This window comes from Ostrinia nubilalis, chromosome 8 (genome assembly GCF_963855985.1).
Source record: "Ostrinia nubilalis chromosome 8, ilOstNubi1.1, whole genome shotgun sequence".
NCBI classification, from domain to species: Eukaryota; Metazoa; Arthropoda; class Insecta; order Lepidoptera; family Crambidae; genus Ostrinia; species Ostrinia nubilalis.
Genome location: NC_087095.1, coordinates 2,605,092 through 2,623,540, shown reverse-complemented (window position 1 = coordinate 2,623,540; position 18,449 = coordinate 2,605,092). Strand labels below are relative to the sequence as shown.

The window sequence follows — 18,449 nt, the reverse complement described above, 5'->3', positions numbered from 1 at the left end:
AGTACCACACACCGGCACCCTTACAAAAATATACGAAATAAGGGATGAGCTCTAGCCGCCTTGCGATCCGATCTCAAAATAAGAGACACTATTTTTGTCTTTCATTAAATATTATTATGATAGTGAACGTAAACAGAACAATATTAAGTTATTAATTAAGTAAGGAATGCACGCGATTTCTACGACACATTTATTAGTTTGTGTCCAGTATGTAAAGCTAATAAAGATATGATGTCAATGGTATCCATATTTATTTTGAAAGAAAATGAATTGGCCAGTAATGACTAATTTTTACAGGATAAATGAAATTGTATTAATTTATACTATAAATAAATATCCTTGGACATTTTACACTACACCTCTAGTCCTAAACTAAGCAAAACTTGTACTATGGGTACTAGACAACGGATTTAAAACTGCCGTACGAGAGCACGCTATACCTACCATATCAAGGATGTAGACTTTGTATTACAAGCAAAATAATGTTACTTCAACATTTCGTACTAATGAAAGACGTACATTCTAAATTGTATTGTATTTTCTTTCCCAGAAAACCATTTTCTCATTGTTTCATTACCTGCTACCCACAACACAAGTTTTCCACTTCGCAGTCTAGAGAGCGAAGGTTGTTCTAACAGCACTACAGGCTTCAGTATTTTGATTGAAAAATCGTACTTATTACAACGTCGTAAGATGCTTCAGTGTCTAGATTGAAGTTCTGTTTACAGCACATTTAAACATGACTTAAAATTTTTATTTTTTTGTTTCTCCTGTCTGACGTCTTAAGACGTGACGCATCAGAACGAATTCGGTTTCATACCCTAGGGCGTCGTCATGTCGTGATGGTTTCTGAAGTGTTACTCTATGAAACCGATTTTGTTCTGATGCGTCACGAGACAACACAACACGAAACGTCAGACAATGTATCAATCAATCATGTCAGCCTTAGGATGTCCATTGTCCACTGCTGAATATAGGCCTGCCAAAATGATTTCCATAATGCCAATTGGTAGCGGCCTGCATCCAGCGCCTTCCTGCTAACTTTATAGGTCGTCGGTCCACACATTATACTCTACTATAAATGCGGCTTATTATTCGTCGCTTGGTCGTTGATGATATTCTATGGCATAGGCACTTCATCATCATCATCATCTCAGCCATAGGACGTCTACTGCTGAACATAGGCCTCCCCCAATGTTTTCCATGTTGCCCGGTTGATAGCGGCCTGCATAGGCACTCATTGTGATCTAAATAATAATTGCGATAGTAAGAAAAAATCAGTTTGAATAAAGTTGGGCAAGACCTACAAGTAGACGTTCAAAAGAAGATTTAAAATCGCTGGTTATTTATAACAGAAAACAATGTAAGAGGTATTGTGGTTCAACAAAAGGATGAAATGTTGCCATTACTTATTTTTTACAAAGAAAAAACCATTGTATTGTTAGACCTACTTTACTTGCTGGAGACAGATGGATACCTTATACTTTAGACTTAAGACTAGACTCGACCTTTGTTTGGTTTCGTTTCTTTTACCTCGGTGTTAAATAGAATCGTTGAGCGAGTATTTTTGCTTGTTACTTAAGAAAATCCCCGGGGAAAATGGGAGATTTCTTGTTGAAAGTCAGTTGACAAGCTAGTTTTAAAATACTCCTAGGCTGAGTTGCTCCACCTTATTTTAATTGTGACCATAACCGGTGTTTTTCGTATGGAGTTCGACAGACTTTTGACGTTTCTTAAAGTTAAAGTAAGATTTTGCAACCCAGCCTTTATAGTACTAACAAGATTGTGTATTAATGTTGATAATGCATCATGAATATTTAATTTAAAGTCAATTTAGCAGGAACTGCTTAAGACCGCGGCTTAACCCTACCTATATTTCGGTTTGTAAAAAATGATCTTCAAAATATGTTTTTTTTTTTTGCCTGGAACTCTAATTCTGTTACTTTTATAGAAATAAATATTGGTTTACTGAACTACGAAATGTAAAGTGTGAAAGTAAAAAAAAACACTTAGTTCATAAATGTCCCAATTTATTTTCTTACATTGATTTCAGTTCGCTTACTTTTATATACAAAATTTAGTTATATCACAATCAAATAGCGACGAGAATCACATAAATACAATTAAACTCTAGTTACATTGAAGAGTATAAGTTCTATACAATAATCTCTTACATCTGAACTAGTTCAACCATTAATTTTTACACAAGTAGGTACATATCTATTATATTTTACTTCTACAACAATCTGAAGGCTTTATAAAAATAATATAAAGTGAGAATCAGTTGGGTAAAATTGAAGTATTCCAATGAGATCGGTTACCATAGTAAGCTTTACACTTAATCCTTAGTTAACACTGATGTAGAGTCAAATGCACTGAAACCTAGACACTTTGTAGAACTTTCAAAGTTTTAAAAGTGTACCAAATTTTGTGCAACTGACTGTACTGTACTAACTCTGTCAATTATTACTACGAGGATTAACATTTTTGATACTTTTTTATATCGATACAATAGCAGTCACGCGTGACATTTGAATTAGCAGATCAAGAGAAGGTAGGTTGAGCTCTAGTTTTTAATTTTTAACTATAGTTGAATGTCTGATTGGAACTATTTTAGTTTTCTTGATTAAAAAAATCCGTAAAACTGATGCCAAAAGTATCAAGAATGGAAATCAAACTAACATGAAACTTTACGACGAAATCAAAATCAAAATGGCGTACAACAAGATGGCGGCAGAGGTATGAGGCGCGCGCGACGCCAGCGCCGACGCCGGGTTGCGGACGCACGCGCGAAACTCGTGGTAGTCCGCTCTGGTGATCGCGCAGTAGTGGACGTGCGCACACGCAGAGTCGCAGTCCGATACATCGTGGTTGTGCCGCACGCGCAACGCTGTTAGGTATCTGGACAAAAAAAACATGGTCTCAATGACTTTGAAATGAAGAGAATAACTTAAGACTAAGCCCCAGCTCGCCTAGACAAGTAACATTCGTCACAAATTCATTATAACATGTACTTCTCAAAAAAGTCGAGGCAAAGCCGTACTTTGTTCACGAATGTGAATCTAGTGGGGCCAGAAGAACTGCGTGTTGTGTGATTCTTTGATTGATCGATATTGATGTGTAATAGTGTCAAATGGGTTTGGAGTAATTAACTTAGCTATAGACAATTAAGATTGTTTTACTATCGAAATAATATAAAATCAGAGTGTAAAATATTTAAATACAAAAATTATATGATTGTGAATAAGTTGCTTTTGCATACTTACTTAGAAAACACTCCTCGATCATTGTAATTCCTTATCCTATCGGCTAAGACTTCCAGAGAGTTCGCACTCACTTCCCTCAGCCCGTAATACTGCGTCAAATTATACTCTATGGCCCAGTGGACTTCCCCCCTGGAGTTGGTTACATCTAAATAATACTGCGTATAGTCCAATACCTGAAACAAAACGATCAAAGCTTTGTAAATATCTTGTGCTACTAATCCTCTTGTAAAAAAGATTGGAGCTCGTATAAAAGAATATTACCTTTCCAGTATTGGAGTCAAACTTATATAACCTTAATCCTGGATTTGATATGCTTCCCGCACCTCTTGGAGTGACTGAAGGAGCCAGAAAAGCCCATGACACTGGACGCCCTGAACAACATTTAGAAAACTCAGAAAAAGTTACAAAAGGCAACGTGATATAAAATCACTACACTAGAACCATTTCTTTCATTGTCATCATAATAATAATATTAAGCATTCATAAATAAGAGCACTACGAGCAGATGCAAGATGAACAGTTAAAGATTTTTTATGGTGTCAATAGTTAGTACCTTCTCTATAAATGAGCCTGAAGGTGTCCGCATGCCGATGCCCATAGAACTGCCCAACAATGATATCGCTGAACGCCTTTATGATATGCAGCAGTCTGCCATTGGCTGATGGAGTCAGCTCCCCTCCACCTGATGCTGAAGAACTACCAGCGTTATGACGTTCTTCCACTCCTGGACCCGCGTGACCTACTAGGTAAACCTGGCCAAAGAAAAGGGAATGCATGAAGAAGGTAAATTATTTTGCCGGGAGAATATGCAAAGTAAAGGTAGACTTACCATTTTATTGGTCGTCCTAGCCTTTAAAAGGACTTTCTCTAGCCACTCCCATTGCGCCCTCCCCCTGTGAGAGTGGGGGCCATCAGTCCTGGCTGCACCGCCGGCCCAGAGTACACTATTGAGCACTACTATCAGGAGTTTGGTGTGAGACTGGTCTATTGTGTAGTATCCTCCTGAGAAAGAATTTGAAGGTCGATCAATGGCTCAGTATAAAGGGTGCGAAGCTATGGCAAAGTAAAAGTAAGATGGTGCAACCCAGCTTAAGAATCTTCTGCATTTTGAAAACATTTTCGAGTATTGGGTTCGAAAACTTACCTGTCTCAAAAGTATTCAGCGCATCCGTGGGCAACCACTGCATCCACATGTCCACCAGCCTCCTCGAAGGCGGTGGGTCATTGTGGCCCAACGCTGGGAACACGAACTGGCTGCTGAACGTCCGACTGAGCAACTCCGTCACGTTGCGGACCGCTTCCAACTTGTATTCCTCTGGCATATGCTCCATTGATGAGGAGAGGATATCCCTGAGAAAGATGGGTCAGATTTAGTTACTGTAGTAGACCTTGTAACTTAATATAGATAGATCTGCAAATTTTTACCTTTTGGGAAAGGTTTTTACCAGGATAACTAGATGCTAGAATTAAGGACTTATTTGACATTAGGGTACTAATATCACGGTAACAGGTCTAGATAACTTACCCCCTTACTAATAAAACTTACACGCTCGTTGATCAGTGTTTTAAAGTGACGTTTAGTATGGAAATGTCATTTTAAAACAGTGATCAACAACCGTGTAACTTTTTATTAGTAAGGGGGTTAATGTATAAGGGATTACGTCTTGTATTGGTATTGATAATAACAACAGATAAATTAAACATGACCCAGTTCCAATTAAACTGATTCAAAAGCTCCAACAAAGATTTTACACCAAAATGAAAATCAAAAGACTTCTCGTCCCGAATTGCCGACCGGAAATAACTGCATCTGCCGATGTCCGAAATTTTTATCCCAAACACCCGTATTACTGGAGCGGGGAACATTCCGTTGAGCATTTTTCGGTTCCACTCGCGTCGTGATTTCCGTTCTGTCGTTACATTTCATAAATCCTTTGGCACGCCAATGTTTGTGCTTTTGTCGGCACAACGGTAACTCGGTGAGCAAATTGACTTTGGATTGAAGTTTTGCATACGTTCAATACGTATTTCCTTAGGTAATACCTGGGCTTAAATGGGATTGTTTGGTTAGCAATACAAAGCAAAACTGGGAATGTGACTTTGTATAGTTTCTTACAAATGTTGCCTAAAACTGCAGACTATTGGCTATAAAGGATCTTTATTTGAGAACGACTTGCAGATGTTCCATGTAAGCGTTTTATAATATGACCTGCATTTTAACTTCATCACCATCTTGATGTTTTAATCTAAATGGTCAATTATTTCTTATTTGCATTGTCGGCAATTATAAATTGAAATATCTGAGTCCAAGGGTCATTATGACCTTTAGACTCAGATATTTTAATGGTGTGCCTAACATCGATAGTATCGTGACAGTAGTTTGGCCTTATATCGTATCAGCGACGATTGACGTATTTTGCCTCATTTTGTGACAGAATTGTTTTGTTCGATTGCTTAAAGGTACAAGTCCAAGACGGGCCGCAGACCGCGCGCCGCGCTGCAGATTTCATAGAGTTTTGCAGTTTGCGGTCTGCGGCCCGTCTTGGAATTGTACTTGATATTGTAATTTACTGCTTGAAGTGACTTCAAGACATAATTCTCACCCAGTCCAAAGCACGAACTCCAGCGTGTCGGGATGTCGCTCGGCCATAAAGGCCGCGGCGCTCTGTATCAGGCGCCACGAGCTATCGCACGTGTGGTCGCGGTGGCGGCCGTTGCGATGGCTATGCTCGTTGTTGTTCCGACTGTGCTTGCAGCCTGCAACAAAAGGGTTTAGTTAGCGGGAGGTGACTGGATTGAAGACATTTTTGATAATACGTTTTTTGTTTCCATCATAATTTTTACTCAAAGGCTTTTTTACAAAGGTCATCTGAAAATGAGTAAATACTTAAGTAGGCATGTTCAAAACTAGTTCAAGTCCTCATATTCAGTAGGTACTCATTATGGTTGTCAAGATTTTGTACTTGATAACACAAACATAGGGCCAGTTTGAACTTTGCAAAACTTTTTATAGTAACTACTGTCAGTTTATCAAAGCAGTCTCAAAGACACTCAATACAATGACTTAAAGGAATGTAGGTTCTACTTTTGAATGCTGGTAGGTACACACAACACTTTGATAAAACTTTCTGGTCCATAATACACTAGGATAGTTCGAAAAGTTATGTCGCTATTTGTTGGATTAGATGGAAAATGCGCGACAACCAACAAAAAGAACCACCTCGTAACAAAACAGTAGCCAAAGACTTATTTTGTACTTGTGAAACTAGATCCGCTGTTGACCTGAATAAATATGAGAAAGAAGGATTCTTGCTTGACTTGACCTATTTTATAAAACACAAATTTTCCAACAAAAGATTCTTCAAGTCTCGGATTTTAGAGACTCGATTTTCCTTGCATGATAAATAAAGCAAGTTCTGCTAGCGATCTTATCAAGCAGTGGTTTCTACTGAAGAATTTTGCGAAGAATGCTTCCTAAGAATGAATATTTGGACTTAAAGATGAACAGATAAGATAAAACACAAGTAGTACTCAGTGTGAACAAGATAAAAAGAGTAATTATTCAAAGGACATTGGGAACTTTAATATGAGAAAATGCCCCACGGCGGACAAAGATGAAACGTATTTTATTTCAAAGCTTTATACTTGTAAGTATATTCACTTAAAGCGCTATGTTGTGAGATATGGGAATTCTGAGATATGACGAGTCTAAGTTGAAAATATATTTGTCTAAAATGATTTGATATTTTTACATGTTATGTTGTTTGGCATTGCAGAGTAACCAATAAAAGTAATTAAAATAATATAAATAAATAAAAATATAAATAAAATAATATAAATAAATAAAATATTATAAATACTTAAATTAATATTAGACAACATCTCATATATTACTCCAACCCAAAATAAGTAGCTAAGGCATTTGTGTTATGGAAATCGGGAACGACGAACCACAACACACCCAAACCAGAGACAATGTGAAAAGATCGTTTTCTATATTGTCCCGGCCGGGAATCGAACCCGGGACCTCAGGATTGGCCCGGCACACCTTGAAAACCGGTGTGTGCGCCTCTCCGCCACGGAGGTCGTCAAAAATGTTACCTAAATGTAAAATAAAATAAAATATTAAAACTTCATTTTCTCAATATTCCCATATAAGAGAGAAAAAACAAATGCACGGAAATTCATTGGATATTAGTATGTATCATCTGTGATAGGTTTCGTTTGTGTCCGCTACTTTTCGAAAATTGGGGCAAAAAGTTCCCAATGTCATTTTGGTACCTATGTCAATTTTATTTCAGCTCTTTTATCTTATTTCAGAATTAACCTATTTAAGAAAGGATTCGATAATTGTAATGAATTCTACAAGAAAATAAGCGGGTTGAATTACAATTTCTACTAAATTGGTTGATTTATTTATTTATTTATTTATTTATTTATATGGCATACCAACAACATATATATTATACTCTTATGATTAACATTTATGAACATAACATTTCTGATATATATGTCACTTAAGGGTAAGCACAACATTCAGACGGAGATGATTGATTGACGGTTGATGCCCATTTTCCATTAAAGAGAAGATGAAGATGATGGAGAAAATGATTTGACATCTAATATAATTTATTGAAGTAAGATTATTATAATAAATATTATTGGATAACTAATTGAATTTATTTACATACCTATATAATAATTAAATTTTAATTGTAATTTTTAATAATGATTTTATAAGCACAAATTCACATGCCAGCTGCGCTGGTGAGATAAGCTGCACCTCTCTTTAATTTAAGACCACATTTATTGTACCACATTATCTCTGTGAATAAATAATCTTTGTATCTTTGAAAAATAACCAATCAGATTCAGATTTACATATTTCCACATCACCTCATCGCTCAGCTTAGGTTCGAAAATTGCATTAATATACATATTCGAAACACATATTCTCTTGTCTCTGCTCCTCTCCTTCGTTTTGGTGGAAACCGGCCCTAATGTACTAACAGCAAATTGATTTAAGCTGGGTTGCACCATCTTACTTTAATCTTGACAAACGTCAAAAATCTGTCAAACTCCATACGAAAAACACCGGTTATCGTTATACTTACGGTCAAAGTTAGATGGTGCAACTCAGCCTTAGCGTAAGGCCCAGAACAGACGGTGAAACGCAACTGCAACGAAACTGCAACTGCTAGTTACTTTTGAGTTGCATCTAAGTTTCTGCCATAGCGTCCGTTGAGAGACCACACATGACGCGACCAGTTTGAAACTTTCAGTTTCAGTTTCATTCATAAGAATCATCAGAAAGTTGCAGTTGCGTTTCACCGTCTGTTCTGGGCTTTACTCTTTTACTAAGTCACTAAACCAACTTAGCTTATCCCTTGGTGTGTTTTCCACTTTAAACTCTAAACCAACGTTGGCTATTGGCCAAAAATATACCACCAATCTACATCGAGCCCGGAAAAGGCACGGCAATTTATCCTCCAGACACCAGATAGACGTAACACCGTTTGCAATCCTTGACGCTATTTTGGTGCGATACCCTCGAACAATCTTTAGTGCGAGTTATTGTAGGTTTAAAAAGTATTTTATTTTGATATCTATATATATAAAAGAAAGTCGTGTTAGTTACTCCACTTATAACTCAAGAACGGCTGAACCGATTTAGCTGAAAATTGTCCGGGAGGTAGTTTAGAGCCAGGAGAAGGACATAGGATACTTTTTATCCCGTTCGAAATAAAAAAAAGTCTGCTTATTTATTGCCATTAAGGCGGAACAAAGTTCGCCGGGTCAGCTAGTTTCCTATAAAGATTAAACTGGATTTTCATATTATTCATGTACTGAGGTGTTTGAAAACTAATTTGAAAGTAATTTATATTATATTAAAATGAGATTTTATTTCACTAATAGTTTCTCTACCTCTACTCACGATTTCCCTATTTACCCTCTTAAGATTTGGTTTAGCAAAAAAAATGTAGTTAATGTCCTTCTTTTAAGTAGATAATAGGTTTACCAATTCCGACCAAATTCGCCAATATTGGTTTAGCAGCCTGTATAGATTTTCTCATTCATACATAATTTTACTAATGTATTACATGATAATCAACTGAAAGGTATTAACAGCTCTCTTGTTCAGCACTATTAAGTTTAGTTACCACGCCACATAAGCACTAGTTGGCCGCAGCTAAAACTGTTGAGAGCTGAAGATAGTTATCTTTGACTGAACAGATATTTTAATCTTATGGCCCATTGATGTAGTTGGTCACGTACCGGATTACTATGTAGTCGCGGGTTTGAACTCTACACAAGTTTTAATGTTTTCACAAATAATAAAGTTATTTACTAGCCTTTACCAGTGGCCTCTCCCATCGGAGTCAACTTATAAAAGACAGTATTTATCTCAAATTATGACAACAAAACTCTTCTAAAACATTCAGAAACAACTCAAGTTTTAATACTGTTCAAATACTTGCGAAATTTATTTATTCCTTAACTAAACTTTCACCTCTAAAACGCCCACTTAGGATTTATATTTGCGGTAAAAGCTATCCCTTTTCTAGATCCCATTTATCACTTTACCAAAATTGATGAAATTTATTTCTGTGGCTAAAGAGTGATAAATTAACTTACAGATATAGATATTAGATGACATTTAATTTTTAGCCCAACGGTGTCGGTATCGAACTGGCTGATTCAAGATCACTGGCCCATTTATTGTCCTGAAGCAGAGGTAGGGTTAATACTGGGACGTGTAAAAGTGCTCTTTAAAAGCCTACTTTACAAAAATAAATGAGTTTTTTATCCGAGGAACGCTGTTTCAAGCCCCGTCGCTAGACTATTGTGGTGAACCCACTCGTAACACGATCATATATCTAGCTTTCATAATTAAGTGACACTGCACACGCTACTCTTAGCATCAGCGATCGGCGATTTAGCCGCTTTTTAGAAGCTTCCACGCTGCACACTTAGCAACAGTCTGTCGCGACGATGACAAGCTAATATAAATAACGCGACTTGTCGCCGCGTTTATCGCCTAGTGTGCGCTGCCTTAAAAAGCCCTTTTCGGAAGCTCGACTCAGCGACAGCAGTCGCTATTTAAAAAACAACGATTCCGATACCGCATCCAAACGCATGAAGTCGCGAATTCGTGATGCTGCATCCATTGCCATTGCAAAAAGTAACACCAACACAAACAGTAACACAAGTGGTTCTAAATTATACGAGGACATTGTCATCACAAACTAGTTGGCATGTCTAGGTATGACTTTAGCCTGAACTGAAGCTGTTGTTGGCTTAGGACACTAATCTCCGCTCTTCATCTTCAGATAATAATATATTATGTGTGCTTTGCGCATGTTAGCCAAATATACGTTTTATTAGCACATCAATGTGTTATCAGTAAGATAAATACGAGTGCAAAATAAATAAGTTACACCAAAAGTTATGTTCTAAGGTGTAAGTCATACGACATACCTTTATTAAATTAATGAAACAAAAGAATATACCTAACATAATATTAATGAATGAATTGAATTACCCTCAGATCATAGAAAGAGAATAGATATGAAGTCGCGCGTAACTACAACGAGAACCAGTGTCCTCACATTTCCCCCACCACAGCTCCCACACACACATTCAACTGTGTAAAAACAAAGCGACTGAGAGTCTACGACAACATGTGCAACCGGCTTAAAAGTGCTGTGATTGGCCAGAAGGCGTGCCTTATGGCCAATCAATGGCCGCGTGACGTGACGCACACTTTGAAAAAAGCAATTAGAGAGAAGAAAGATAAAATGGAGTCGATAAGATATCGATACTTTAAATCCTGGGGGCAAGGCTCGAAATTGGTTTAAAAAATGCTTGTATGAAAACCTTTTTATTATTATACGTTATTATTATGTTCTTTAACGATTTTTGCATAAAGGAGTCAGTTCCATTTTGTATGGACGAAAAACTCAGAATCAATTATTGGGACTAAATGAAGTTACCTTATATTAATTTACCCCAACCAAAGCTCAATGTCGTTATCGATGGAGTATAGAAGTTATAGACTGACAAAGTTTGTATGAAAAGTCATGGGCTTTTAGGTACTTGCGATTTTTACCAGTATTTACAATATTGGTAATATAATTATTATTTACTTTAATAATAATAACAGGATCACTGTAATTATTATTAACTACTATCGCGCATTAACTTTTTAATTATGGCGAAATTCGTACCGCCTATGTTTATCAAAAATAATGCCTATATTAGGCTTTCAACTAGCTCTTATAGTAATTACATAGTTGACAGTTACTAATCCCTTCTACTATTGTTATTGTTTTTGTAAAAACTTAAAAATCGCAAGCAACTCATGATTTTTTCATTCAAAATTAGAAAATAGAAAATAATAATTTACTTCTATTTATCGATAATAGGAAACCGTATTAGAACACGAGCCCTGCACTATGTTACGACCGGCACATGCGGCCGTACTGTGTATTTTCACGCGTCAGTGGATATCGGAAGAAATAAAATACATTGCGCAGTAGTTACGCATGACATAAAGTGGTTGCTAACTAAATCGTCAATGTACAACGTGTTTGAATTTTTATCACCACTAATTTCGATATCGCAGTAAATGTCACGGCACTGAATTCGTTCGTAAAATGTTTAGTTTTTTTTATTTATAAGCAAAATACCAATGGATTTGCAATACTTACATGTGGTAAATGACTTCATTGTTCCTGTAGTTCTTCGTTTCACTTATGTTATTGCACGTTACGACGCATTATCCAACAATATCGGAGAACATTTCCTCAGTACGACTGAATCGCGACTAACCTGGCGTCGCGGGCGATGTTCGTTTCTGGGCATATCGCGGAGACACGCGCCACGCCCCCGTTTCACATCTATTCCCTTCTATGATCTGAGGAATTACCTCATGCTTCCAATATTTTGGTTAAAATAGTTTGGTTGAACGTTCGTTTATTTCGATGATACATTATGTAAAAGTTTGCACAAATGAAACTTACTTGGCTATCTGTTCACTAATATTATATTGCATGACACTACTCTGAAAATTTAGTACCAATTTAATAAGCAAATTTTAGATAAGCACTTATTATCAAAATTAGTTCAGACCATAAAAACAAACTGTCTAAGCTCCCTTGGCAGCGTTCTAAAATAATTAATATTTGTTAGCACAACACAAACAGCTCTATACTGTTGATACTTATATTAAACTTTGTGCTGAGCACACACGTCTCAAATTTGAGCATTACTCAAATGTTATCATAGAGTTGCTTTCGCAGTACGAATTTATATGAAAAGTTGTGAAAGCAAACGAACGAGCTAAACAGTTGGAACAATAGTGTGCTAAATTAGAATACAAATACATCCAGTGGGATCACATTGGTCCAGAGTACCATGTAGATAGAGCCAACTTTTTTGTACTATGGGAGAGCGGAGCGTATCGTATTATGTCGCATAATGCCTAACTGTTGGCCACATGCTACATAATACGATCACATATCTAATTCTTTCTGTTGGTGAGATATTTGCCGGAACAATTTACCCGCGGCACTTTCAGCCCCGCTCTCCCCTACTCTATCAAACGAAAAGCTATGAAATTGAAAAAGAGACTGACAATAGTGACTAAGTTTCTTGCGTTGCTTCTTCTCAGCACTGGCCCATTTATTGTCCCGAAGCAGTGGTAGGGTTAATACTGGGACGTGGAAAAGTGCTTTTTAAAAGCTTACTTGCATAAATAAATGAGTTTTTCTTGATGCGGGCAGCGTAGGACCGGTCGTTGTGGAAATCATTGGGGGAGGCCTTTGTCCAGCAGTGGAAGTCATTTGGCTGTAACGAACAGTGGGATCACATAAGCCCAATTATTTGAAATTTCGAGAAATATTTAGATAGAGCAAGTTTTTGTATTACTATATCAAGCGAAAGCTATGAGTTATCTATCAGTCTCTAGAGAAAAAATATCTAGCTGTGTCTTCCTATTCGCCATCTAATCCTGAACTAAGGGCTAGTTCCCACGGATAGGTATATCCCGTTTTTGCGTTCTTATATTAACGTTCGTACGTTGAAGGCATAACATCTTTTAATATTAACGTTCACTCAAATGTCCAGTGAAATATCGATCCAAACGAGTCTTATGGCTAAAATGATGATGAACGAGCCCTAAGCACAATTTCCCAAAATAAACACAATAAATTCTAATCCATCGTCCGTTTTTCGTGCAAGAAATACGTCTGAAAATATGAAGTCAACCTACTGTTAACATTTACATTATAGCTAAATACACTAGTGAATCTCAATGCAGCGAAAATGGGTTTATGCAACACGGTCGTATGTGTCGTATTAATACGGTAAATAACCATGCAGCTGGCAAATGAAGACAAAGTTGGCTGGAACTAAGGTTGAAACATTATTTAGTTGATCTTGCGCGAGTATAACGTGCTCCAAAATTATAGTATAGCTCGTGCAAAAGTTTCATGGTTGCTATTTATGCTAAGATACTTTACATAATGCCGGTTATGTTTTGGCATGTTTTAGAATGTCCAAACCACAATCACTATTATCTTCATCGTCATCAGTCTCCACTACAGACGGATGACCTTCTCTAATTTACCAGAAGCAAACGGATTTGGTCTACACTCCCCACGCTGGCTAGACGGGACTTGGGACGCCTGATGTTCGCATATATCTCTCTTATTAGTAATTTGTGTAATAACAAATTACTAATAATCTTTAAAAAAATATATATATATATCTCTCTTAGGTCCGTATTCACAAACATTACTATGTGGTCTGACAGTGCGCGTGGATGCACAAGGTGCCACACGAACCAATCATATAGCTCTATTCAACGCTGTGCGTTCGATTTGCTGCTTTACCTAAGCAAGCATCGTTTGTGAATACGAGCGTTAGTCATTTCTTACGTAATCTACGGAAAGAGAAGGGGTGTTTTTATTGTACTCTGCTAGAACCAGATGGCTAATGGTTCAGTACAAACTAAGGTATTAATGATTCAAAATTGAATTAAACTCGATTAACAAGTATAAACTAATAATTTTATTCGAAGGTCAGTGCCGAAATGTTGTAGTTTAGTTCGGACCCTTATCACGAATAGATAATTAAGTAAATAGGATAATCACGGGTATTTAACTAATTAATTTGATTATTTAATACATCGCTCGCTCTCAACGTAATAACGCTTAATGGATTGAGATGAAATTCAGCACCGTAATTAAAAATAAGCGCTGATTGGCGGGCAACCAATAACGGTTTTGGCTGTATTACTTTACATTAACCTACTGAAATTTACAGAATTAATATCTCTCTCTGGCATATTGAATATGTGCGTTTCATGGAATGAAGCATGATTTTATGTCAAAATTTACATTTAGCATGAAATTTCTTTACAAAAGGCTTCTTTTTCACCAGAGTGTGCATTTTGCAAGGATTTAATAATCGTTGAAAGAATGGATTTACAGCTTTTACATTTATGACATTGTGTTATATGTTTATCTTATTAATTTATGTAAGTAGGTATGCTTAAAAGTACAGACTACCAAATATCAAACTAAGCACTGTGACATTAATGTAGTGGTAATAAAATGATGTTTTGCGAAACCTAAGATATAAATTGTGTTGTGCTGTGAAATACCTACATAACAAATACAAATACAAAAAAAAAAAATACAAAATATTTTATTCATACAAACAAGTCACATAACAAAGTTTTGGATCTAATCCTTTTAAGTTTTATCAACTTGTGTTAGGATCAGTGTGCTTACCATGAGTTTACGTTAGGTGTGTTCGCTAGCGACTGCGTAAAAAAATGACATTAAATGTATGACATATTGCGCAGCGCACCTAGCGGCTACTTTCAGGAAATTAAATCTTCATAGATTTTTTTGACGTACTCGCTAGCGAGCACACCTAACGTAAACTCATGGTAGGCACACTGACCGCTCTGTCTAAATACAATAATGAAAACAGACTCGTTGAAATGACGTTAAATGTTACTTAAATAATGTTACTTGAGTTAGTGTTATATGTGAGAAGTAGAATTAAATAGACATATAAGTAAATAGATATATAAGTAATTAAATAATCTATACTAATATTATAAAGAGGCAAAGCTTGTGTGTTCGTATATCTATTAAATTGCAAGGGTAACAAAGCATTATATCGTTACAACATTTCACAAAGAGATCTCCACAGAATTTGGCACAAATGAAGAGAAAGTTACTGAAAATCATATTATGGTCTAATAAATAGGTACTCACCTCTGTGCAGTTCCGGCGAATTGTGGAACGGGTCATAGTGGAAGTCCGTGATGTGCCAAAAGTAACCTGGAAGAAAATAATAGGTTATTGTGTGCATTTTTATGAACTAAGACTTAAATGCTAGGCAATAGCTAATTTTTATCCCTTCAAACCCTGCGAATCGAGACACAATAGAAATCAATTGTTACCGCTCGGGGTTTGATGGTTTAGCATGGCATAGCGCTTCTGTGGCGAACGACTCATAGTAAAATTATTTTTACAAATTCACTAAAACTGGTTTAACAATTTAGGCGTGAAAAGGTAACCGACAGATATACATAGTTTCTTTAATACCTATTTAAAACTAGCTATTTTATCGGCATTTAACCGGATTAAATATGTATAACGGAATAATTCGTCTACATCAGTTCAGGGGTTAACAGACTTACGGACTAGAGTTACTTATAAAATATAAGTTTGGGTGAGCATGATGAGACTCAGATGATAAATAATTTACAAAGAATAAACTTACCAAGTTTCGCGTCAGTGAGGTGCAGCCAGAGCAGGGCTGTGATGTAAACGATGACGCTGCCCAGATTCATGTTACAATGTTACATGGTGACAGCCCTCGTTGCTACCTCCCCGCGCAGTCATCTCGCTTCAACTCCTCCTGTAGACAAGGACAGAAAGAATTACTGAGAGGTTCCGGGGCGACCCACTGGTGGGCGATCAAACAAAAATAACTTTCATAAAGGAACAAATCCAGTATCAAAAAAATTTGGTCCCCATACTAATTGGCTGATTACTGATAACAATTTATATGTTTTTTTTTTTAAATAAATTGTTTTTAATTAAATAGACTTGTTGATCTTGAATCTCGTGAGTTGTCGAGACTGTACGGCAATTGAGTGTATTTTAATTACACAATTACTTTTGTCTCAGATAAAATGAACAATGTCAAACAAAGGAGATGAATTAACACTGCAGTACACGCGCCCCTTTTTTTACACGAATACACGCGCGGCCTACTCTGGTAAGCCAATTTAAAATCACTGTAAATCAGTTTATAAGCAATTTATGAAAAGAATTACTATGTAAATGATAAAAGTGTTTATTATAGTTATTTTATAATCAAAGTTTTTTTATATAACTATTTGGGATCAAACATTATAAACAGATTTAAAAGTTGTAAATGTTTTGGACCAAAATTGCACTTTGAGACCAATTTTAACAAAAAAAAATTTACTGAATAAATATGATTAGTTTTTTATCTGTCATAGTATTCATGACTTTCTACTGCCTGGTACACGGTGTAAATCCATTTGTTACAAGTCTTTCATGATTTTTTTGTCGAGTGATTTCGGGCTTTTGACTAGACCCGCAGTTTTGACGGCCAATTTTAGAAAAGTGCGCAGACTCTAACGACCTAAGATTTACTGGCTTACTGACAAATTTAGTAAACGAGGCTTTCCTGGAATGCCAGCTCTCTGGCGCAAGTTTTCAAAAAGTTATAGCGTAAAATGTTACCCTGGTCTACTATAGTAGTCCGCGCGTGTACTCTAGTGTTAATTAAATAAATAAATAAATAAAATTAATGAATGGAACATGCAAAATTTTAAACAAACAAGTTGTTCGTGCGAGTACACCGATGGGGTTGATTATATCAATTCATGGGTATAATAATGGTAGCTAGGTACCTGGACTAGCCAGTGGCCTTATAGGCATGGTGCCTTATAGGCATGGTACCAACATGATGCAATAAACATTAATGACTATGACCTGTGCTATGACTATGACTATATCATGTCATGTATGGCGCCTACGGTTAAAATATGTAGTCTGTGCTGTCGTCTGAAAATTATTCAGTTACACCTAGTTAGTGAATCTGTTTTTAATTATAATTAGGGATAAGTAAAATACACAAAATATGGATAGCTTGGTTAATTCATTAGTCACTTAAACATTGAGAAAATGCAAACAATAGCGTATTTAGCAGGTAAATAGCAAAACAGTTAGTAGTGAGCTTAATACTTGTTATAAAAGCTTTTAGTTTCCGGTTTCGTTATAAGTAGGTACAACCCAGTTTGCAACTTGTTTTCTTGTGTAAGCAGTAACTAAAGTCGAGTTAATAAGAACAAAATACTTTTGTAAATGTAGTTACTGACAAAAGAAACACTATTTTGTTTCAAAAGCAAGACTGAAGTGATTAAAACAATAATCTTAAGTAAAATTAAATAATTACGTTACAGAAAAGTGGCTGCGCACGGTTGCAATGTGATTTCCCGGCTTTTATCTTCAATAATATGCATGTTATATGTATAGATATAAACCTTTCTCTTGAATCACTCTAACCGCATCGAAATCTGTTGCGTAGTTTTAAAGATTGCGACTTTGTTTTATACTATGTGGTGATCTTGAAACTTTAAAAAATCTTGACACAAATTATAATTTTATTGACCCAGAAGAGCTTTGATTTTATGGAAATTGAAGCTTGCCTTGAAACAAATAACATAAAACTATCTACAGTAACTACCTTGAACATCATTAACGTAGTTAAACTTACAAAGTTATTTTAAACTTACTGTATTCTCTCACTTCAAGTACGTATACGTTATTTTCAAGCCACAACACAACGTTTCCCTAAACACACGGTTAACCAAGTTACAAAGTCTTCCCAAGCGAAATAAGACCAAACAAAGATCAACCGTAAGAAAAACACGCTGGAATACCAAGGAATATCTCGGCCAAACAAAAAAGAAGTGCACGCCTATTTTATGTACATTTCAAAGTTTAATAGGAACTGGGCGATATTTACTGTCGTGTACAGTCAAGTTTCAAAGCCCGGACCTTCTGTTTAGTCTCAAAACATCTGGAAAAATTCAAGGAAATACGAGGAGGGTTCCGTATAATG

At 36.2% G+C, this 18,449-nt stretch overlaps 1 protein-coding gene across 1 annotated transcript in view; it reads right to left on the bottom strand.

Annotated features, from left to right (window-relative positions):
- Positions 1-2,013: 2,013 nt before the first annotated feature.
- LOC135074125 (acid sphingomyelinase-like phosphodiesterase 3a) overlaps positions 2,014-18,449 on the bottom strand; it is a 65,279-nt gene continuing 48,843 nt past the window's right edge. Inside the window, exons 2-10 of the mRNA XM_063968431.1 lie at positions 16,071-16,208; positions 15,560-15,625; positions 5,870-6,023; positions 4,411-4,616; positions 4,096-4,268; positions 3,820-4,018; positions 3,528-3,637; positions 3,267-3,439; positions 2,014-2,901 (exon numbers count right to left, since the gene is read on the bottom strand). Coding sequence (XP_063824501.1) covers positions 2,691-2,901; positions 3,267-3,439; positions 3,528-3,637; positions 3,820-4,018; positions 4,096-4,268; positions 4,411-4,616; positions 5,870-6,023; positions 15,560-15,625; positions 16,071-16,140 — 1,362 coding nt within the window. The 5' untranslated portion in view covers positions 16,141-16,208 and the 3' untranslated portion in view covers positions 2,014-2,690. The remainder of the gene's footprint in view (positions 2,902-3,266; positions 3,440-3,527; positions 3,638-3,819; positions 4,019-4,095; positions 4,269-4,410; positions 4,617-5,869; positions 6,024-15,559; positions 15,626-16,070; positions 16,209-18,449) is intronic.